Source organism: Triticum aestivum, chromosome 1B (genome assembly GCF_018294505.1).
Source record: "Triticum aestivum cultivar Chinese Spring chromosome 1B, IWGSC CS RefSeq v2.1, whole genome shotgun sequence".
Classification (NCBI taxonomy): Eukaryota; Viridiplantae; Streptophyta; class Magnoliopsida; order Poales; family Poaceae; genus Triticum; species Triticum aestivum.
This window is the reverse complement of record NC_057795.1, coordinates 6212141-6236091: the sequence shown is the minus strand read 5'-3', so window position 1 is coordinate 6236091 and position 23951 is coordinate 6212141. Positions and strand designations below refer to the sequence as shown.

The 23951-nt window shown below is 41.9% G+C and overlaps 1 protein-coding gene across 2 annotated transcripts; it reads left to right on the top strand.

The window, feature by feature from the left end:
• The first annotated feature begins 20096 nt into the window (after nt 1-20096).
• On the top strand, nt 20097-23351 carry LOC123083620 (translation initiation factor IF-2). 2 transcript variants are annotated; one of them, XM_044505617.1, is made up of 2 exons: nt 20097-20457; nt 22524-23351. In XM_044505617.1, exon 2 carries the CDS (start codon nt 22538-22540, stop codon nt 23084-23086), a length of 549 nt encoding a protein of 182 aa, XP_044361552.1. In that variant the 5' UTR covers nt 20097-20457; nt 22524-22537; the 3' UTR covers nt 23087-23351. The 2 variants fall into 2 exon arrangements, with proteins under 2 accessions (XP_044361552.1, XP_044361546.1); XM_044505611.1 differs by having other exon boundaries at nt 20098-20256; nt 22524-23350.
• The last annotated feature ends 600 nt before the right edge of the window (nt 23352-23951 follow it).

Here is a 23951-nt window from a genome sequence, read left to right as displayed (position 1 = left end):
GAAGTGAGAGAAGATACATACAATAGTCTTAGTCTGCATGTATCTGTTAAATGGGCAGTAGAAATTGCGTCTGATCTGGCCCAGGTTGGAAAGGGACAACCAAAGGCCGTGTCACGAGTTCAGGAACACTGAATACCCCCAGATGCGGGCTCCCTGAAGATAAATACCGATGCAAGATATGTAGAAGCATCAGGGCAGGGTGGTACTGGCTTCATAATTTGAGATAATATGTGTAGTTTGGTAAGGGCGCAAGCCCAATGATATGCATTTGCTGCCTCTCCCAGGATGATGGAGGCGTGTGCAATCAGGGATGCTGCTAAGCTTGCTTCTGACATGGGCTGGCATCAGATCAATCTTGAGAGTCAATATCTGCAAGTCTCAGAATTCTTCAAGAGGTGAAGGAGCTGTGCGGGAACTTTACTAGTTTAGTCTATCTTTAAATAGGCCATCTGTGTGCTAATCTGGTTAGTGAGGTTCTTCGGATATGTCTATGGATCAACTATGTTCCAGAATTTCTCCATGATTGTATTAACCGCGAATGTATTACCCTTGAGTAATCAATATGGCTCCTAAGTTACAAAAAAAATAGATACATGCATTTGTGTTCCTCCAATATTGTAGATGAACTTAAGATGGATAGAGAGGGAGCAAATCTGAATTCCTATCACTCACATTGACATGCCAAGACCACAGAGTGTATATCTGATCGACCTCTATACATCTCTTGTTTTTGTTCGCTCTTTTTAGGAAGAAAAAATAAATAGTGAGCATGGGATACGTGTTGATCAAGTCATTCAAAAAATGTTTATTTTATCATGTGACTGGACTGCAGAATCATGTGATCATCCTGCTTGTATGTTTAGATTAGCGTCCAATGACACGATAGAGGAACTTAGTATACATTGTACTCTCAGATGTACCATCACTCCCAAGTGCGCCGCATCATGAAAGTCCCGTGAAAGATGAGAACTGGTTCATTTTAGCTATCTTTTCAGGTCCCTGTGTGTGTGTGCGTGCGTGCGTGCGTGCGTGCGTGCGTGCGTGCGTGCGTGCGTGCGTGCGTGTGTGTGTGTGTGTGTGTGTGTGTGTGTGTGTGTGTGTGTGTGAGAGAGAGAGAGAGAGAGAGAGGTGAAGACGGTTGAGAAGGAGATCTCATTAGAATGTAAAAAAGAAGAATGGAAGGACATGTCAGTTCTTACATGGAGCGGTCTGAATATGCCATCTTTCCTCCGCAAAAATGGACATGTCAATTCTTACACGGCAGAAAGATAAAATCAAGATAACCATTGCAAGAGCAAGAATACACATTTACACGAGTTCACATATAATTATAAGTTATCCAAGTCATAGCTACCACATGTCATATGTGGTGAGAAAACTAAAAAATGTATGGTGTAGCTGAACTTATGTTTGACCTGGGCGAAAAAGATTGTTCGGAGGGTTTATTGGAAAAGGACGGTTGAAGCATTTGTTGCCTAAAAAGGGTGGGTGCGTTCAGAGGGTCCATATGTGTCATATCAATCTATTGATATACGAGCAAGTAAGCCAGTGAGCGTGTGCACCGTCTTTATGTGACCGAACAGATCACGGAGGTGGAACCGCACGTCAAGAGTTGATGACCTCAACCTTGTCTTCTCCGGTGAAGATACTATCGTCTCCTCATACTTCCGACGGTTCAGTAGTGAAAGAACTTCATTCCTCCCCTACTCACCATAACCACATTTATCAATGTCCTTTTTATAGATAAATCGAAACTTTAAGTATTCAGTTAGTAGCTCATCTAGAATAACTCAGGGAAAGCCAATGCAAAGAGGAAATAAACTAAAGTAACATGATCACTGCATTCATGAAATATATTGTGCGTGGTTCCAGAGTATATACATGGATTGAACTATTAATATGTGATACTACTGGTCAAGTTAGAAACCCACTTCCAGGCCTATTTACATGGCCTACGCAAGTTAAAGGACATAAACGTCCAATTTTCAAATTGATGACTTCATGGACCTAGTTGTATCGAACTTGTGAATATAGAGACCAAGAGTGCAATTTAATCTTATGTTTACATAAGCAATGAAAATTGAAACAAGCCAGAGGGATGGAACCCTGATAGCCTGTAAATAACTAAAGTGGTGACTAAATTACTTCACTCAGTAAATCAGCTTTATATTCATTATTAATTTATTAGAACCATCTTCAACACCACGAGATTTGAACCCAAGGAAAAGACGAGCCAAGAAATATGACCTTGGGATAGTCCTTTCAAGATAGGACCAATACTTGAAATAGAAAACCAGTACAAGTTTGGATGATAACATGGCAAGAGGTCCAGAGAAAACATGTCCCTAAATGGAAATCTCTCAAAAATTCAGCAGACTATGAGATGCAAAATAAGGTTCTTCCTCAGCAAACATGATCCTATATATATGAAGACAGTCTTGTAAAGACTAATTGTAAGTCCTCACCAGGCAAACATAGTGTCTCATTCGTAGGCATGCCCAACGACTAGCTGTGTCACCTTCCAAACTAACAAGGTAATATAATTAATTAAGCCTGGTCAAAGTTAATAAACAACATCTATCGGTTGGCCATGGACTTTGTTTGGTTATTGTTTCATATATAAAGCGGGGCCAAAGCCTGTTTTGAGATTGTGTAATAAATCCCCCACAAAAAAAAAGACATTGTGTAATAAACAACATCTGCTAAGCTAAACCAGCAATGACAAGCATGTGCATGAGCATGTTGAAAGCACGCATGCCACAACATTGCGACAAGATCTAAAATGATTATTCTGGGGTATAAGAAAGACAAATAATACAAACCAAATTTGTACGTATTAAGTAACTGATATTGCCGTTCGTCGTACACCGATTCAGAGATGGAACTACAAAATAAGGTCCATGAGGCAACACCTCTCTGGATGGGCGAAACACGCCAACCGGTTATACAAAAAAGAAAAGCGGCGCCTCTGTACCATCATTGATGACCTCGACAAAATTGCAGAGACCCGCACCTTATCTCAACAAAAGATTGAATTGAAAACCAATTTAATGAGAAGGTTGCTCGTCTTTTGCGTTAAGAGGAGATCAAATATTACCAAAGATCCAAAGTTAACTTCATCCTAATGGGAGATAGTAATACAAGTTACTTCCAATTGGTCTCGAATGGTCGACATAGCAAGATATGTATTCATAGTCTCCAATTGGATGAGGGGCCAATCGAAGGTCAGGAGGAGCTCAAAAAGTATATCACCAGTTATTACAAATCTCCGTTTGGGGTGCCAGATGATAAGAATGTCACCCTTGACGAAACATGAATAGATGATATTCCACAAGTCATGAAAGAAGTGAATGATATCCTCACGGCACCTTTCCCGTAAGAGGAGGTGAGAGCGGCGATGTTCCAAATGGAACACAACAAATCTCCAGGCCCTGATGGTTTCCCTGCAGAACTCTACCAGAATTTCTGGGATATCATAAAGGTCGACCTTTTGGAGTTGTTCAGTTATCTTCAAGCTGATCGACTTGACTTATTCAGGCTAAATTTTGGGAAGATTTCTTTGTTACCGAAGATTAACACTAGTAGAAAAAGGGCATAATGCGAAGCTCATTAGTCCCGGTTTGTAATTGAACCGGCACTAATGTGACCATTAGTGCTGGTTCCAATGGCTAGGCGGGCGGTGGACATTAGTCTTGGTTCGAGGCGAACTTCTAGTACCAGTTCGTGCCACGAATCGGGCCTAAAGAGGTGGTGGCAGGCTGGTGTGTCAGGCTGCGGCCGCACCAACACCTTTAGTCCCGGTTCGTGGCATGAACCGGGACTAGAGATGTACATTTAGTCCCGGTTCGTATAACAAACCGGGACTAAACATGCCTCTATATAAACCTCTTCGTCCAGCCCGAGCTCTCTGTTCTTCCCCTTTCCTTTCATCTCCTCTTTGTTCTTTCCCTCTTCCTCGAGCTCATCATACATTTTACCCAAATTTTGTCAATTTCAAGGGCCCCATCCATTCAAGTGATCACAAAGGTGAGCAACTTTGTCCTTTCATCTCTAATTGCTAGATTAGCTCTTGCAATGCTCTATATAGTGATTAATTTCTGGGCTTTAGTAATTTGGGAGGAATTATATGTGGTAGTTTATTTCATTTATATGCAATTTGAGATCGAAATAACTCTTAATTTGCATATGTAGGTGTGGTTTACTTCGTGCCTTCCCGTCTCCGTCCTAACCAGTGTCAATCGCCCACACCGTCCCGTCGCCGGCACCACCTTGTGGTGAGCCTCTTGTTCCTATCTTTTTTTATATATAAAAAATCATGTTTTTGTGTGATTTAGATATATAGTTACTTGTATAATTATCTAACGCGTACGTTGTTTGTTATACGTAGTGTCATGGTTTTGATATCCGTTCCAGTTGGCTCTCGTCCGGTTTATGATTCGGATGTGGTATATTCTCTTTTATAACTATTTGTTGCATTTTGTGTTTATGAAAAATTATGCCCATCAAGTTGACATAGATATTTTTATCTAGGAGTTATGTGAACCGGAAATTCCAACCGACCCTATTGTCGAGAGGTTAAATTTAGTTGAAAATGAAAACGAGTATTTGAAATTTTTTTGAAAAGAATTGAGACGAGAAGATTGAATTGGAGTTTCATCTTGCCGATGTCGTTGATGATCACAAGATCAAGATGGAGAAAATGCGCTTGAAAATTAGAAAGATTAGAAAATATGCCATTGATAGTGAGCCTTGGTATCATTATGTTGTTGGATCAATTGTTACCTGCCATCTTGATCGCATTTGCTGTTGCATTTAAATGGTTTAGCTAGAGAGTTTGTATGTTGTTTTATGAGAATAAGTGTGTATGGAACTTTATGTGTGAACTTATATTAATTTGGTCTTTTTAGTGTTGTGTAATGAAGATGAGCCGGCAATGGATGTACGATGACCGATGCTCTCCCCAGTTCGTTAATGGCGTGCATACTTTTCTGCTTGCGGCTGAGGCAAACAAGCGGGCGGATGGTTTTATGTCTTGTCCATGTGCTAGCTGTAAGAATTATCGAAATTACTCTAAGTCAAAAACCATTCACGTCCACCTGTTTGAGTCCGGTTTCTTGCCCCACTATAATGTTTGGACCAAGCACGAGAAAGAGGCGTTATGATGGAAGACAATGAAGAAGAAGAGGACGACGACAGCTATCCTGGCCATGGGTTCCCTGAATACGATGGTACAACAATGGGGGAAGAAGCTGAGCAGGGAATGCAGGAAGAAGCTGAGCCAGCAATGCGGGAAGAAGCTGAAGAAGAGGCATTAGATGAGCCCGCTGATCTAGGTCGGGCCATTGCCGATGCATAGAGAAACTGCGCAAGTGAGAAGGAGAGGCTGAAGTTGCAGCGCATGTTAGTGGACTACAAGAAATTGTTGTACCCAAATTGCGAAGCTGACAAGAAAAAGCTGGGCACCACACTGGAATTGTTGCAATGGAAGACAGATAATGGTGTATCTTACAAGTGATTGGGAAAGTTGTTGATAATGTTAAATAAGATGCTTCCAAAGGACAACGAATTGCTCGAGAGTATGTACGAAGCAAAGAAGGTTGTCTGCCCTCTAGGATTAGAGGTGCAGAAGACACATGCATGCCCTAATGACTGCATCCTCTACCGCGGTGAGTATGAGGATTTGAATGTGCGCCCGGTATGCGGTGCATTGCGCTATAAGATCAGTCGCGATGACCCTGGTGATGTCGAGGGCAAGCGCCCCAGGAAGAAGATTCCTGCCAAGGTGATGCGGTATGCTACTACCAAACCAGCTAGCAAGAGGAGCAGTGCAACTCGAAGGCGACGATGCGTCTTGGCCTTTGCCCCCCTCCCAGCTCCCTGGCTCGTCCGGCAATTCTTCACTGCAGATTAGTCTAATTAGTGTGCTTAGTAGTGATTTTTGTTGGGGCAAAGCTAGCTGACATCTCTATGCACGAGCTTCGCCCAGGCTCCTCGCGCTGTCTGTCTACGCCACTGATTAGTGCACTCGATCACATGCAGGCAACAGAATGGAAATTGGTATTTGTATACTGGTAGAGCTAACCATAATGTACCTCCTGCTGTGGTATTTGATATAATTGGTTGTCCCGTCACCGGTATAATACTAATAGTGACAAACTATACTCTGAATAAATATGAAGACTTGCAGCACTACACTCTGAAAATATCAGTCAGCACTACACTCTGAATAAATATGGTGAAGGAAATATGCCCTAGAGGCAATAATGAAGTTATTATTTATTTCTTTATATCATGATAAATGTTTATTATTCATGCTAGAATTGTATTAACCGAAAACATGATACATGTGTGAATACATAGACAAACAGAGTGTCACAAGTATGCCTCTACTTGACTAGCTCGTTAATCGAAGATGGTTATGTTTCCTCACCATAGACATGAGTTGTCATTTGATTAACGGGATCACATCATTAGGAGAATGATGTGATTGACTTGACCCATTCCGTTAGCTTAGCACTTGATCGTTTAAGTATTCTGCTATTGCTTTCTTCATAACTTATACATGTTCCTATGACTATGAGATTATGCAACTCCCGTTTACTGGAGGAACACTTTGTGTGCTACCAAACGTCACAACGTAACTAGGTGATTATAAAGGTGCTCTACAGGTGTCTCCGAAGGTACTTGTTGGGTTGGCGTATTTCGAGATTAGGATTTGTCACTCCGATTGTCGGAGAGGTATCTCTGGGCCCTCTCGGTAATACACATCACTTAAGCCTTGCAAGCATTACAACTAATGAGTTAGTTGTGAGATGATGTATTACGGAACGAGTAAAGAGACTTGCCGGTAACAAGATTAAACTAGGTATTGAGATACCGACGATCGAATCTCGGGCAAGTAACATACCGATGACAAAGGGAATAACGTAAGTTGTTATGCGGTCTGACCGATAAATATCTTCGTAGAATATGTGGGAGCAAATATGAGCATCCAGGTTCCGCTATTGGTTATTGACCGGAAACATGTTTCGGTCATGTCTACATTGTTCTCGAATCCGTAGGGTCCGCACGCTTAAGGTTTCGATGACAGTTATATTATGAGTTTACATGTTTTGATGTACCGAAGGAGCTCGGAGTCCCGGATGAGATCGGGGACATGACGAGGAGTCTCGAAATGGTCGAGACGTAAAGATTCATATATTGAATGATATGGTTAGGCCAAGGGGTCAAGCCCATGAGGCTTTAGGTCGGTGCAAAAGGAGTTTTGCGGGGCCAGACGCCGAGGCCCATGGCGTCTGGGCCAGACGCCAAGGATTGTGGCGTTTGGTCCTGGAGTACGAGTGGGACTCTTGCCTTTCGGGCAAAACCGACTTTGAGGAGGCTTTTGCTCCAAGTTTCGTCCCCGGGGCTCAACATATAAATAGAGGGGCAGGGCTAGCACCAAAGACACAACAATTGATCCCTTGGATCTCTTAGCCGTGTGCGGTGCCCCCCTCCACCATAGTCCACCTCGATAATATCGTAGCGGTGCTTAGGCGAAGCCCTGCGACGGTAGAACATCAAGATCGTCACCACGCCGTCGTGCTGACGGAACTCTCCCTCAACACTCGGTTGGATCGGAGTTCGAGGGACATCATCGAGCTGAACGTGTGCTAGAACTCGGAGGTGCCGTAGTTTCGGTGCTTGATCAGTCGGGCCGTGAAGACGTACGACTACATCAACCGCGTTGTGCTAACGCTTCCGCTTACGGTCTACAAGGGTATGTAGACAACACTCTCCCCTCTTGTTGCTATACGTCACCATGATCTTGCGTGTGCGTAGGAAATTTTTTGAAATTACTATGTTCCCCAACAGTGGCATCCGAGCCTAGGTTTTATGCGTTGATGTTATATGCACGAGTAGAACACAAGTGAGTTGTGGGCGATACAAGTCATACTACTTACCAGCATGTCATACTTTGGTTCAGCGGTATTGTTGGATGAAGCGGCCCGGACCGACATTACGCGTACGCTTACGCGAGACTGGTTTTACCGCCGTGCTTTGCACACAGGTGATTAGCGGGTGTCTGTTTCTCCAACTTTAGTTGAACCGAGTGTGGCTACGCCCGGTCCTTGCGAAGGTTAAAACACACTAACTTGACGAACTATCGTTGTGGTTTTGATGCGTAGGTAAGAACGGTTCTTGCTCAGCCCGTAGCAGCCACGTAAAATTTGCAACAACAAAGTAGAGGACGTCTAACTTGTTTTTGCAGGGCATGTTGTGATGTGATATGGTCAAGACGTGATGCTATATTTTATTGTATGAGATGATCATGTTTTGTAACCGAAGTTATCGGCAACTGGCAGGAGCCATATGGTTGTCGCTTTATTGTATGAAATGCAAACGCCCTGTAATTGCTTTACTTTATCACTAAGCGGTAGCGATAGTCGTAGAAGCAATAGATGGCGTAACGACAACGATGCTACGATGGAGATCAAGGTGTCGCGCCGGTGACGATGGTGATCACGACGGTGCTTCGGAGATGGAGATCACAAGCACAAGATGATGATGGCCATATCATATCACTTATATTGATTGCATGTGATGTTTATCCTTTATGCATCTTATCTTGCTTTGATTGACGGTAGCATTTTAAGATGATCTCTCACTAAAATTATCAAGAAGTGTTCTCCCTGAGTATGCACCGTTGCGAAAGTTCTTCGTGCTGAGACACCACGTGATGATCGGGTGTGATAGGCTCTACGTTCAAATACAAGGGTGCAAAACAGTTGCACACGCGGAATACTCAGGTTAAACTTGACGAGCCTAGCATATAACAGATATGGCCTCGGAACATGGAGACCGAAAGGTCGAGCGTGAATCATATAGTAGATATGATCAACATAGTGATGTTCACCATTGAAACTACTCCATCTCACGTGATGATCGGACATGGTTTAGTTGATTTGGATCACGTGATCACTTAGATGATTAGAGAGATGTCTGTCTAAGTGGGAGTTCTTAAGTAATATGATTAATTGAACTTAAATTTATCATGAACTTAGTACCTGGTAGTATTTTGCAAATTATGTTGTAGATCAATAGCTCACGTTGTTGCTTTCATATGTTTATTTTGATATGTTCCTAGAGAAAATTGTGTTGAAAAATGTTAGTAGCAATGATGCGGATTGGATCCGTGATCTGAGGTTTATCCTCATTGCTGCGCAGAAGAATTATGTCCTTGATGCACCGCTAGGTGACAAACCTATTGCAGGAGCAGATGCAGACGTTATGAACGTTTGGCTAGCTCAATATGATGACTACTTGATAGTTTAGTGCACCATGCTTAACGGCTTAGAATCGGGACTTCAAAGACGTTTTGAACGTCATGGACCATATGAGATGTTCCAGGAATTGAAGTTAATATTTCAAGCAAATACCCGAGTTGAGAGATATGAAGTCTCCAACAAGTTCTATAGCTAAAGGATGGAGGAGAATCGCTCAACTAGTGAGCAAGTGCTCAGATTGTCTGGGTACTACAATCGCTTGAATCAAGTGGGAGTTAATCTTCCAGATAAGATAGTGATTGACAGAGTTCTCTAGTCACCATCACCAAGTTAGTAGAACTTCGTGATGAACTATAGTATGCAAAGGATGACGAAAATGATTCCCGAGCTCTTCGTGATGTTGAAATCAACGAAGGTAGAAATCAAGAAAGAGCATCAAGTGTTGATGATTGACAAGACCACTAGTTTCAAGAAAAGGGCAAAGGGAAAGAAAGGGAAACTTCAAGTAGAATGGCAAACAAGTTGTCACTCCCGTGAAGAAGACCAAAGCTGGACCAAAGCCTGAAACTGAGTGCTTACACTGCAAAGGAAATGGTCACTGGAAGCGGAAATGCCCTGAATATTTGGTGGATAAGAAGGATGGCAAAGTGAACAAGGGTATATTTGATATACAGGTTATTGATATGTGCCTTACTAGTGTTTATAGTAACCCCTGAGTATTTGATACTTGTTCGGTTGCTAAGATTAGTAACTCGAAACAGGAGTTACAGAATAAACAGAGACTAGTTGAAGGGGAAGTGACGATGAGTGTTGGAAGTAGTTCCAAGATTGATATGATCATCATCGCACACTCCCTATACTTTCGGGATTAGTGTTAAACCTAAATAAATGTTATTTGGCGTTTGCGTTGAGCATGAATATGATTTGATCATGTTTATTGCAATACGGTTATTCATTTAAAGTCAAAGAATAATTGTTGTTCTATTTACATGAATAAAACCTTCAATGGTCATACACCCAATGAAAATAGTTTGTTGGATCTCGATCGTAGTGATACACATATTCATAATATTGATGCCAAAAGATGCAAAGTTAATAATGATAGTGCAACCTATTAGTGGCACTGCCGTTTAGGTCATATTGGTGTAAAGCGCATGAAGAAACTCCATGCTGATGGGATTTTGGAATCACTTGATTATGAATCACTTGATGCTTGTGAACCATGCCTCATGGGCAAGATGACAAAAACTCCGTTCTCCGGAACAATGGAACGAGCTACTGACTTATTGGAAATAATACATACTGATGTATGCAGACCAATAAGTATTAAGGCTCGTGGCGGGTATCATTATTTTCTGACCTTCACAAGATGATTTGAGCAGATATGGGTATATCTACTTGATGAAACATAAGTCTAAAATAGTTGAAAGGTTCAAAGAATTTCAGAGTGAAGTGGAAAAATCATCGTAACAAGAAAATAAAGTTTCTGCGATCTGATCGCGGAGACGAATATTTGAGTTACGAGTTTGTCTTCAATTAAAACAACGTGGAATAGTTTCACAGCTCACGCCACCTGGAACACCACAACGTTATGGTGTGTCCGAACGTCGTAACCGCACTTTATTGGATATGGTGCGATCTATGATGTCTCCTACTGATTTACCACTATTGTTTTGGGGTTATGCATTAGAGACAGCTGCATTCACGTTAAAAGGGCACCATCTAAATCCGTTGAGACGACACCATATGAACTGTGGTTTAGCAAGAAACCCAAGTTGTCGTTTCTTAAAGTTTGGGGCTGCGATGCTTATGTGAAAAAGTTTCATCCTGATAAGCTCAAACCCAAATCGGAGAAGTGCGTCTTCATAGAATACCCAAAGGAAATTGTTGGGTACACCTTCTATCACAGATCCGAAGGCAAGATATTCGTTGCTAAAAATGGATCCTTTCTAGAGAAGGAGTTTCTCTCGAAAGAAGTGAGTGGGAGGAAAGTAGAACTTGATGAGGTAACTGTACCTTCTCCCGAATTGGAAAATAGTTCATCACTGAAATCAGTTCCAGTGATTCCTACACCAATTAGTGAGGAAGCTAATGATGATGATCATGAAACTTCAGATCAAGTTACTACAGAACCTCGTAGGTCTTCCAGAGTACGGTCCGCACCAGAGTGGTACGGTAATCCTGTTCTGAAAGTCATGTTACTAGACCATGATAAACCTACGAACTATGAGGAAGCGATGATGAGCCCAGATTCCGCAAAATGGCTGGAGGCCATGAAATCTGAGATAGGATCCATGTATGAGAACAAAGTGTGGACTTTGGTGGACTTGCCCGATGATCGGCAAACCATAGAAAATTAAATGGATCTTCAAGAGGAAGACGGACGTTGATAGTAGTGTTACTATCTACAAAGCTCGACTTGTCGCAAAAAGGTTTTTGACAAGTTCAAGGTGTTGACTACAATGAGATTTCTCAACTGTAGCGAGGCTTAAAGTCTGTCCGAATCAAGTTAGCAATTGCCACATTTTATGAAATCTGGCAAATGGATGTCAAAACTGGATTCCTTAATGGTTTTCTTAAAAGAAGAGTTGTATATGATGCAACCAGAAGGTTTTGTCAATCCTAAAGGTGCTAACAAAATATGCAAGCTCCAGCAATCCATCTATGGACTGGTGCAAGCATCTCGGAGTTGGAATATACGCTTTGATAAGTTGATCAAAGCATACAGTTTTATACAGACTTGCGGTGAAGCCTGTATTTACAAGAAAGTGAGTGGGAGCACTACAACATTTCTGATAAGTATATGTGAATGACATATTGTTGATCGGAAATAATGTAGAATTATTCTGCAAAGCATAAAGGAGTGTTTGAAAGGAGTTTTTTCAAAGAAAGACCTCGGCAAAGCTACTTACATATTGAGCATCAAGATCTATTGAGATAGATCAAGACGCTTGATAAGATTTTCAATGAGTACATACCTTGACAAGATTTTGAAGTAGTTCAAAATGGAACAGTCAAAGAAAGAGTTCTTGCCTGTGTTGCAAAGGTATGAAATTGAGTAAGACTCAAATCCCGACCACAGCAGAAAATAGAAAAGAGAATGAAAGACATTCCCTATGCCCCAGTCATAGGTTCTATAAAGTATGCTATGCTATGTACCAGACCTATTATATACCTTGCTTTGAATTTGGCAAGGGAGTACAATAGTGATCTAGGAGTAGATCACTGGACATTGGTCAAGAATATCCTTAGTGAGGACTAAGGAAATATTTCTCGATTATGGAGGTGATAAAAGAGCCCGTCGTAAAGAGTTACATCGGTGCAAGCTTTTACACCGATCCAGATGACTCTAAGTCTCAATCTGGATACATATTGAAAGTGGGAGCAATTAGCTAGAGTAGCTCCATGCAGAGCATTGAAGACATAGAATATTTGCAAAATACATACGGCTCTGAATATGACAGACCCGTTGACTAAGCTTCTCTCACGAGCAAAACATGATCACACCTTAGTACTCTTTGGGTGTTAATCACATAGCGATGTGAACTAGATTATTGACTCTAGTAAACCCTTTAGGTGTTGGTCACATGACGATGTGAACTATGGGTGTTAATCATATACAGATATGAATATTGGTGTTAAATCACATGGCGATGTGAACTAGATTATTGACTCTAGTGCAAGTGGGAGACTGAAGGAAATATGCCCTAGAGGCAATAATAAAGTTATTATTTATTTCCTTATATCATGATAAATGTTTATTATTCATGCTAGAATTGTATTAACCGGAAACATAATACATGTGTGAATACATAGACAAACAGAGTGTCACTAGTATGCCTCTACTTGACTAGCTCGTTAATCGAAGATGGTTATGTTTCCTAACCATAGACATGAGTTGTCATTTGATTAACGGGATCACATCATTAGGAGAATGATGTGATTGACTTGACCCATTCCGTTAGCTTAGCACTTGATCGTTTAAGTATTCTGCTATTGCTTTCTTCATGACTTATACATGTTCCTATGACTATGAGATTATGCAACTCCCGTTTACCGGAGGAACACTTTGTGTGCTACCAAACGTCACAACATAACTGGGTGATTATAAAGGTGCTCTACAGGTTTCTCCGAAGGTACTTGTTGGGTTGGCGTATTTCGAGATTAGGATTTGTCACTCCGATTGTCGGAGAGGTATCTCTGGGCCCTCTCGGTAATACACATCACTTAAGCCTTGCAAGCATTACAACTAATGAGTTAGTTGTGAGATGATGTATTACGGAACGAGTAAAGAGACTTGCCGGTAACAAGATTAAACTAGGTATTGAGATACCGACGATCGAATCTCGGGCAAGTAACATACCGATGACAAAGGGAACAACGTATGTTGTTATGCGGTCTGACCGATAAATATCTTCGTAGAATATGTGGGAGCAAATATGAGCATCCAGGTTCCGCTATTGGTTATTGACCGGAAACATGTTTCGGTCATGTCTACATTGTTCTCGAATCCGTAGGGTCCGCACGCTTAAGGTTTTGATGACAATTATATTATGAGTTTACATGTTTTGATGTACCCAAGGAGTTCGGAGTCCCGGATGAGATCGGGGACATGACGAGGAGTCTCGAAATGGTCGAGACGTAAAGATTCATATATTGGATGATATGGTTAGGCCAAGGGGTCAAGCCCATGAGGCTTTAGGTCGGTGCAAAAGGAGTTTTGCGGGGCTAGACGCCGAGGCCCATGGCGTCTGGGCCAGACGCAAAGGATTGTGGCGCTTGGTCCTGGAGTACGAGTGGGACTCTTGCCTTTCGGGCAAAACCGACTTTGAGGAGGCTTTTGCTCCAAGTTTCGTCCCCGGGGCTCAACATATAAATAGAGGGGCAGGGCTAGCACCAAAGACACAACAATTGATCCCTTGGATCTCTTAGCCGTGTGCGGTGCCCCCCTCCACCATAGTCCACCTCGATAATATCGTAGCGGTGCTTAGGCGAAGCCCTGCGACGGTAGAACATCAAGATCGTCACCACACCGTCGTGCTGACGGAACTCTCCCTCGACACTTGGCTGGATCGGAGTTCGAGGGATGTCATCGAGCTGAACGTGTGCTAGAACTCGGAGGTGCCATAGTTTCGGTGCTTGATCGGTCGGGCCGTGAAGACGTACAACTACATCAACCGCGTTGTGCTAACGCTTCCTTTTACGGTCTACAAGGGTATGTAGACAACACTCTCCCCTCTTGTTGCTATACGTCACCATGATCTTGCGTGTGCGTAGGAATTTTTTTGAAATTACTACGCTCCCCAACATATGGAGACTTGCAGCGAGTTAGGTACTTCTGTGCATCTCGATAAGACTATAATCTGCTAAGCTTTGTGGTTTCAACATAGGAACTACTTCTATTTTGAGTCAACACTACATTTCTGAATAAACATGGAGACTTGCAGCGAGTATTGTACTTCTACTTTCTGTATTCACTACAGCACAATAGTATACTTTTATAATTTTGTGTATACACTGCGGAATTTGGCAGAATTGTGCATTGTGCGATGGGATCGATTGGCAACAGGATAGCCGAGGTTGGTATGCGGTTCAGAAATTCGGATGAGGCTTGGGAGTTCTTGGTGCAATATAGAGGTCACATCGGCTTTGATGTGAGGAAAAGAAATACCATCAAAAGCAGAACTGATGGAACAATCACTTCATGTAGGTTTGTTTGTTCCAATGAAGCATTCGAAGGAAAAGTCAAATAGATCACGAGCCGAAGCGCATTAGAGCTGAAACAAGAACTAGTTGTAAAGTTCGGATGATTGTTTCATTTGATCGAGTGGCCAAATTTTTTGAAGTCACCGAAGTTGATTTGGAACACAATCACCTCCTTCAATTGCCACAAACCTGTCACTTGTTGGCATCACAAAGGAAGATTTCAGATGTGCAAAGCTTTAGAGATAGAAACGGCCGATGATTTTGGAATTATGCCAAAAGCTTCACATGAGTTTGCATGTGGTCGAGCTGGTGGGAAGTTCAACGTTGGATACACTTTGACTGACCAAAAGAATCATTTGTGAACCAAGCGGCAGCGGGAGATGGCTTATGGACAGGCCAGTAGTATGTTGAAGTTATTTCGTGACAAGATAGCTGAGAATCCATCATTCCAATATCATTTGCAGTTGGTTGTGAGGAGCATATAGCCAACATATTCTAGGTTATTGCTAAAATGCTACTTGACTATGCACACTTTGGTGATGTTGTCACTTTTGACACTATATTTGGCACGAACAAAGAGTATAGGCCATTTGGTATTTTTCTTGGGCTCAATAAGTTTAGAGAAACAACAATTTTTGGTGCTTCATTGATGTTTGATGAAACACGCAACTCATTTATATGGCTCTTTGAGACATTTCTAGCCCCACACAATGGAAGGCAGCCTAGAACTATCTATACCGATCAAGATGCAGCAATGGGAGGAGCCATAGAGAAGGTCTTCACAAAATCATATCACGGACTGTGTACATTTCATATCATGCAAAATGTTGTCAAACATTTAACTCAAGTGGGAGTGGAGGATGAAGTGGAGGATGAAGAAAAAGAGTCTCATATTCTCACAGATTTTGCTGCTTGTATGTATGGATATGAGGACAAGGCAGCATTTGAAGAAGCGTTTGACAATATGAGGCTCTAAGTGCATAAGCAAACTTGGTTAGATAGCATCTACAAGGTGAAAGAAAAATGGGATGAATGTTATATGAGAGATGTCTTTAGCTTGGGAGTGAGAAGTACACAATTAAATGAGAGCTTCAACAATGCGGTGAAAAATCATTTCAAATCATATTTTCATATTCTTAGGTTCTTGATGCATTTTGAGAGGACGGTGGAAGTAAAAAAGAACAAAGGAATTGCAATCTGAATTCAATGCAAGAAAATATATACCAAGAATTAAGATGTTCACTCCTATGTTGGTGGAAGCAAGCAAAGTGTACACTTAGATTATATTTGAAGCTTTCCGAGGTGAGTATGAAAGATCAACGACTGCATGTTGTAGAGTATTGGATGGAAATAACAGATTTGTCGTTGCTATTGTGAGTTTGCATGGTGATTTAGAGTTTGAGGAGGAGCGCACAGTGATAGGTGATCCTTTGACCAAAACGGTTTCATGTAATTGTGGAATGTTTAATAGGACGGGGATATTGAGTGGACATGGTCTAAAAGTCCTTGATTTGATGAATATAAAGACATTGCCGACACATTATGTCTTGAAGAGATGGACTAGAGAAGCTCGCAATGGAAGTATACAAGATAAGGAAGGAAGGAAAGTGGTAGAAAATCCAAAATTTGAAGCTCAACTTCGGTAAAGGGATTTGTCTCATCAACTTCACAATGTCGCACATAGAGCAGCCAGCTCCCCACAGTGTTGTTTGCTATTGGCCAATGCACTTGCCTCCGTTGTACCTAGCATACAGGAAGTAGTCAATGCCACTAGTGCTATGGATGAACCATATAAAGACAAAGAGAATGTTGACCCAAATGTGCAGCAAATAGATGAATTGCTTAGAGCTGCACGACTGAAGAAAAAAGAGGTTCCGGCAACAAAATTAAGGAGAAACAAAACTTGGCTTGATAAATTACTCAAGGGGAAGCGTATACCATTGAAATCTACCGCGCCGACCAAAACGGGAGAAAATGTATGCTGCAATTGGTACATGATATGTTTTTATTCTTCATTTGTAAACTAATCACTATACTTTTCATTGGCAGCAAAAAAAAAGAAGGATGGTGTGCAAAAAAAGAAGAAGGATGGTGTGCAACAGAAGAAGGATGATGTAGAGCCTCAAGTACTAGCGGAGAAGTGGGACAACACCAAAGGAGTAAATATGGAGCCCCAAGAGTGCAATGCTATCATGAGTTTCACCCAGCTCTTGACGGCTCCGCCTTGTGGTGAGGATGATCTGTTCTAGCGTGCAAGCTTGCTAGAAGTATTTCGGACATAGTCGTCTTTTGGGGCCTAAGTGTACAAATCAAATGTCACTAAATGGTTGTTAAGAGCTAACTGAATTCACTGGAAAGTGGTACTAAAACTTCAAATCATGTACTTCTGAATTACTTGTGATGAAGTGGGTTGTCTGAATCTAAATAGTGATGAATGGCATGTCTGAATTTCTTATGAATATGAATGTAAACAGTATATTTGGCTGTTGTTTGTACTGTTTCCGGACTAAAGGGCTGATGTTTATATTTTGTACTGTTCAAAACTGTATGAATCTGAGTGCAAAATGTATTTTGACTGTTGCTTGCACCGTTTCCGGACTAAAAGGTTGATGTTTGTATTGTGTTTTGTTCAAAACACTTGTTTGTACTGTTGAATGACTAAAAGATTTGTATCTGTATCTTTATCTAATCTAATCTAATAATATTAAGGGGACCGCTACGCGTCGGCCGGTGGATCATTTTAAAAGATCCGCCGCCTCGCGGGTCGTTAGATGCGACACAATCTAACGGTTAAATGTATTCCTTCACTTTGCAACAGAGGTCTTGTTGCAGAAACATTTATAACATAAAATATGTTGCGTATTTTTTTTGCAACATAAATTGTGTTGCGGGACTTTTTTTGCAACGTAGGTTGCGTTGCGGATTTTTTTTCGCAACAAAATTCTTGTTGCAGATATTTCTTGCAACAGAGGTTTAGTTGCGAATATTCTTTTTGCAATAGAGCTGATGTTGCAAAAACTTGTCTAAGTTTTCGGCATTCGGCGAACGCCGACGTGGTTTGCAACACCATTGTTATTGCAAGATAAGATAAGGTAAACGTGTGTGAGTGTGCTTAAGGACGTGTGGATCAAGGGATCCAACGGTCGCGCGGGTGGCGGAACTCTCCGCGCCATCAGCCGGCATGGCATTAGCATTTAAACAGTGACTCGAACCTTGGTCTCCTGAATAGAGTCAAACATGCAATGCCATCAGGCCAATCTACTGTCTTTATTGGACAAGAGGAAGTCCTTCTATTATTCAGGACAGCGGAAGCTCGCCTCGCTGCAGCAGCAGTTTTGTGGGCCGGCCCATTCGAAAGTATGACGTCCCACATATTCTTTTTTTTTGTTTGTACTTTCTGTTCCTATTTTTTTCTTTTATGGTTTTTTTTCAATTTCCTTTTTACTATTTAGGTTTGTAAAGTATTCATCGCACTTTAAAAAAATTAAATCATGTATTTAAAAAATGTTAAACATGTATAAAAAATATTTTTGATGTATAAGAAAAATGTACAGTTTGTATGAAAAAATAGTGATCAAAACATATATTTGAAGAAAATGTTAACCATCTACTAAAATAATGTTAAACATACATAAATATGTTTCACATGTATATGAAAATTGTACAATATGTATGAAAAAAAGGGACATCAAAATATATATTTCACGAAATTTTAACCATGTATTTTTTTAAAATAATAACCTGTGTAATCAATCTTTATTACCTAATATTAAAGGAAGGATTGTTCCTCCAGTTTTTTTGGATTATATGGTGGGACCCAGAAAATTTTTGTACGTCGGGCGTTTCCTCGTGCGAGCGTTTTCTCCTTCTCCCGATTGGCTTCTGTCAAAAAAATATCACGTGACGCACAGAGCAGCAATGGGCTGGCCCATTAGCGTACACACAGCCCGTGCCAGGAAAAAAAAGATCGAGAAAAAACAATGCGCGACTAGGGATCGAACCCAGCTCCTCACGCTTAATCGCTCATAATGCTAGCCACTAGACTAAATAAGAATTGGCGTTTAATTAGCAGCGAAAAATTTAAGATATTGAGAGATTTTTTTTGAAAAAGCGAATATATTTTAAAACGCGGAAATTTTGCAAAGTTGGTAATAAGAAAATGAAACTCAAACTTTTTTTAAAGAACATTTTTTTTTTCGAAACCTGACAATTTTTTAAAACACAAACAAGTTCTAAAACTAGGAGGTAATGTTGTGATTATTTTCCGAATTTGCAAACATTTAAAAAAAATATTTTTTTAGCTTTCAATTTGAAAAGTCTTTCCCACGCAAAACAAGAATTTGAAAAGTCAAACAGTTATATAAAACAAGATTTTAAAAAAAACTGGGAGGACCTGTAGCTAAATTGTTTTAATCTATACCTATTAATAAAACTTGGCGAGTTTTTTAAATAGTCACACTTGATGCATTGTTTTAGTTCAATTTATTAAAATAGGGATATAGAAAGAATCTTTTTCTCTGTCACGTCTTCACGTACGACCAGTCTCACTCAGCCCAGTGACTCATGTCAAAATAAATGATGAGTCCAACTAAAATTTCATGATCTATCTAACACAAACTACTCAATTTACATGATCACACGGACATATATTATGTGCAGTGATTTTCCTTATTATATTAGCCAGATGATAAAAAAATACTTTCTTCGACACTCTTGATCTTCGTCGGACACGAAGGCGGCTCAACAATCCAATTATTGGACCTGGCCAACCTTGGTGAGTGACAACTGGTGCTGCGACAATCGGCGGCGAGGACGGCAAAGATGGCAAGTGGAAACATGTGCTTGATGTTATTGAAATGTAGGATGTCGACCTGAGGATGAGGTATTAGTCATGTTTATTATGTTATGGGCACGAGGGTGAGGCCTTTAGTCATGCTCAATGGGTAAGGGCATGCGAGGGCTGTTTTCTCCCGTTGCAACGGACGAGCGGGTAAGGGAGTGTGAGGGCTGTTTTCTCCCGTTGCAACGCACGGACATATTTGCTAGTTATGTATAAAGTTCAAAACTGTGAAGTTTCAGAGCGTCTGAGCTGAAAACTGTGAAGTCTGGATGTTTTTGCTTTGGGAAGCTGTGGAGCGTTGGATTCTGGCTGGGCGGTGGATTGGAGCACGGTGACATGCCATCTGTCCGCTCGCCGGTGCTCCGGTGGAGAGGGGCGGCCAGCCCGGATCTCCCCCGTCCGAGCCCGGCCTCGCCCCCCGCCGGTAGCGTGCGTAGGCAGTAGGTAAGGCCGCCGCCATGGCCCTCCATTGGGCGCCCATGTGTTCCGCCACGAACTCTAGGGATTTGGGGATCGATTCGGGGACCAAATTGGGGGATTACTGGAGCCTCAGGGATGATGCAGATAAATCGATGATGCGTTAGCCCCTCGAGGTCTAGCTGCATGAAATAGGCCAGGCAGATTATTGCCCAGATTGGGCTGCAGGTGCTGTTCCTAATCGATCCGTCATGCTACATGCATACATTGCGCGCTTATTTGCCGGATCGGTGATACCCAACGCCAACGGCTTCGTTTCCGGCTCTGTTATGGCCAATGTTTCGGCCTCCGTCTGGCTATCTCCCAGCTTGGAGTTGTCATCAGTTTATTTATGCACTTCATCTTTTATTTCATACGCATGCTGTAGCGAGATGGCTTAATTTTCCTGTGTTCAGATGCGTGCTTGTCGGTTTCTGTACACCTATGTGCTAGACTCTAATACATGAGCAGAGTCCAGATTGTCCATCCGACTGTATTATATAGGACTTTGTGTTTGTTTACCTGTAATAAACTCCGTAGAGGTGCAAGGGCAAATAGTTTGCTCACCCTGATGCACATGATTAGTAACCAAATTATCCACCTGGTTACACTGGCTATGTGATGTTTGTGTATCTGTAATCTATAGAGTTCCATGGATAAATAATGTGTCTAAATAGTGTTAACAACTGTTGTGCAAACAAGTCGCACCTGGAGGAATTTTAGGAAGATTTGTTAGTCTGTTTGGTTAACGACGTTACTCCGTATGTTGAGAGCATTGTTAAGAAAATACCTAACTAAGATATGAGGAAATCAGTTGACTCTGGATTTGCACCTCCCAGCAGTTTAGGCCGTCTTCAATCCTTAGATAGAGAACCCTTCCGCGCAATTACAGGGGCATGGACAACAAAGCCAACAACGGAAAGAGGGAGATCGATACGTTCTGGACATATTCTCCACCGTTGGCCAAATCTGGTATCCCTTCTCCCCAGGCATCAATGTCATCTAGCTGCCATTAACATCCCTGTGTGTGGAGATACATTGCTGTGGAAACTCATCCAGATCCTTCTTCATCTCGTATCCATTTATCCATTCAGTCTGTCACCGAGGGTTACGTTTGCTGCCTTTCCCTTCCACGGTGTACTGTAATTAATTACTAAAACAAGTCAGTTTCTTTTCCGATTTTAAATCCACCCCACCCCTGAATCAGCATGGGCTAGTATTTGCTTCTGTAATAGCAGCCAGTAGAACAGCTGTTTCTTGAATGTTGCAGAGCATCCAGTTTTTATTTCATACTTTGTACATGTTCACTTCATGTCTTTATGATGTAAAAGGTTGAAAGAAAAAATGGTGATCCTAGTAGATCCCTGATCTTTTAACTGAAAAGTACTCTGCAACTGTGGATGCCCTCATGTTGTCAATGTAGAAATCAGTTTAGAGCCCAGATATTCATTCTGTTATGTTATTTAACATTCTTTCATGAGGCCTTCAATTTTTGAACTGGTTGTGCGATTATGTTGTTGAGGATATGCTACTGTTTGATTAAAGAATGTTACCCCCATAATTTGAGTGGGATTATTTGGAAAATACTTGAATAAAATATGACTTAATCAGATGCACCTCAACAGTTTGTGATCTAGCCGGCTAGGTAGGTTGAACCCTCACCCAAAATTACCAGAGGGGGCGGCCAAGAAAATTTCTTTTGAAATTCATCCAGATCTTTCTTCATCTCCAATCCATTCATCCATCCAGTTTATTACTGATGGAACTCCAGATCTCCATTCACCTCCAATTAAAAATCCATCCACCCCTCAATAAGTATGGGCTAGTATTTGCTTTCTGTTATAGCAGCCAGGAGCTCTACTGTTTCTAGAATGTTGCAAAACATCAGGTTTTTGTTTTTTGTTTTACTTTGTACATGTTTCTTTATGCTTTATTAGGATATTTGACAAATGAAATGGTAACCATGCTAATAGATCCTTGACCTTTTAATTGGAAAGTATTCTACAACTGTGGATGCCCTGCCCTCATGTTTTTACTGTAGAATTCAGTGTCAAGCCCAGATATTCATTCTGTTGTTTAACAGGCATGCTTGCGTGTTCAAGATTTCTGCGATTATGTTGTTAATGCACACCATTCATTCAATATAGGGCCCAGCAATTCATTCTGTTTAACATGCTTGGGAGCTTTGTTTGCTTGAATTAACCTCCTTAAATCTTGCTGTTAATCCCTGACTTTTGATTGTGATGCTGTTTCAGGATTCTCGTCTGCCATGGGTGACTACACAATCCGGATAAGCACCAGCTTGATCGAGCAGCTCGCGCGCGATGACGAGAAGCAGGTGAAAAGGAGGACCAGGAAACCCAAGCCGAAGAAGGTGGTGGAGCAACCAGAGCAGCCTCAGGACAATGGCAGGGAACTTCCAAGTGAACCCAAGAGCAGCCCTGCTCCTGTTTTGCCTTTTCCGCCACCCATGTACCTACCAGTGACCCCCGCTCCTCCACCACAGTCTCCTGCAATCCAGGAGGTGGAAGCCATACGCACCGTGGTGGCGGAGAGCGAGAAGGTGCTGGAAAAGCTGCAGAAGAAGGAGGCGACGATGCGCGAGGAGCTCACCAAGAGGGCCAAGGAGCTGCATGACAAGGAGTTCAAGCTGCCCTACCAGAACCCCTCTCCGTGCACCGACGAGAGGGCCGGCTGCGCCGAGTGCTACAGGAGCAACGTACAGGACCCGCTCAAGTGTGCCGAGGCGGTCAAGAGGTTCGAGGCGTGCGTTCGCATGGCGAGGCGGAGCGGTGGCGCCATGGGAGCTGCTCAGTAGGCAGTAGCGCTGGAGGAGGGGTTGCGAGTCGGAGCGAGTGAGCCAAGTGTCGACCACACGATTTTTCTTCTGTCGGGATTGATTGATCGAATAACCTGCCTGGATTTTTGTTTGGTGAGACCTGAAAAACCATCAGCTGTAGATTAATTCTGGTGATGCCATGAGTTTCCTTGAATTTAGGGTGTGGCTCCATGTTAATTGCATACTACAAAATGAAACATGAATTGTGCTGCAAAATTTGCAGGGTTCCTTGGATTTTAGCCCGTTTGTTTGGGATGAGTTTGAAACACAGTTGTATGTTCATTCTTCCGTGTCACATAAGTACATTGTGCTGCAAAATGAAACATGAATCGCGGGTGCAAATTAATGTGATTTAGCTTCTGCTGCGGCATGTTTTTTGCGGGATCAATAAAAATCTCCTGATGATGCTGCTGCTGCTGCTGCTGCTGCTTTGCTGGTTATTGGTAAAATCCATGTCTGAGTGGTTGATAAAAAATTATGGAACCTTGTATATGTTGTTAGGCATAAACGTTGGGGTAAAAAAATATCATCTTGGTCCACTGCCCAGTCTTTTGGTGGACAAAAGATTGTATGGTGCAAGAAGCTACAGTGTTCAGATACAACAACCACCCCAAGGGCCAGCAGGCAGCAGCAAACCAGATCAAGATGAGATGGTCTCAGCCTAGGATGTTGATTCAGAGATGCTCGACTCGACGCCAAGCAGTAGTCGCCCCGACAGTTGTCGACCAAGAGCGACTGCGGCACTGTTCAGTTGTAGAAGCAATCAGACATAGCAGAGCAGAGCAAGAAAATCGACAGACAAAGCCAGAGTTGAAAAACTTTACTGAACAAGTTAAAGGCTAGT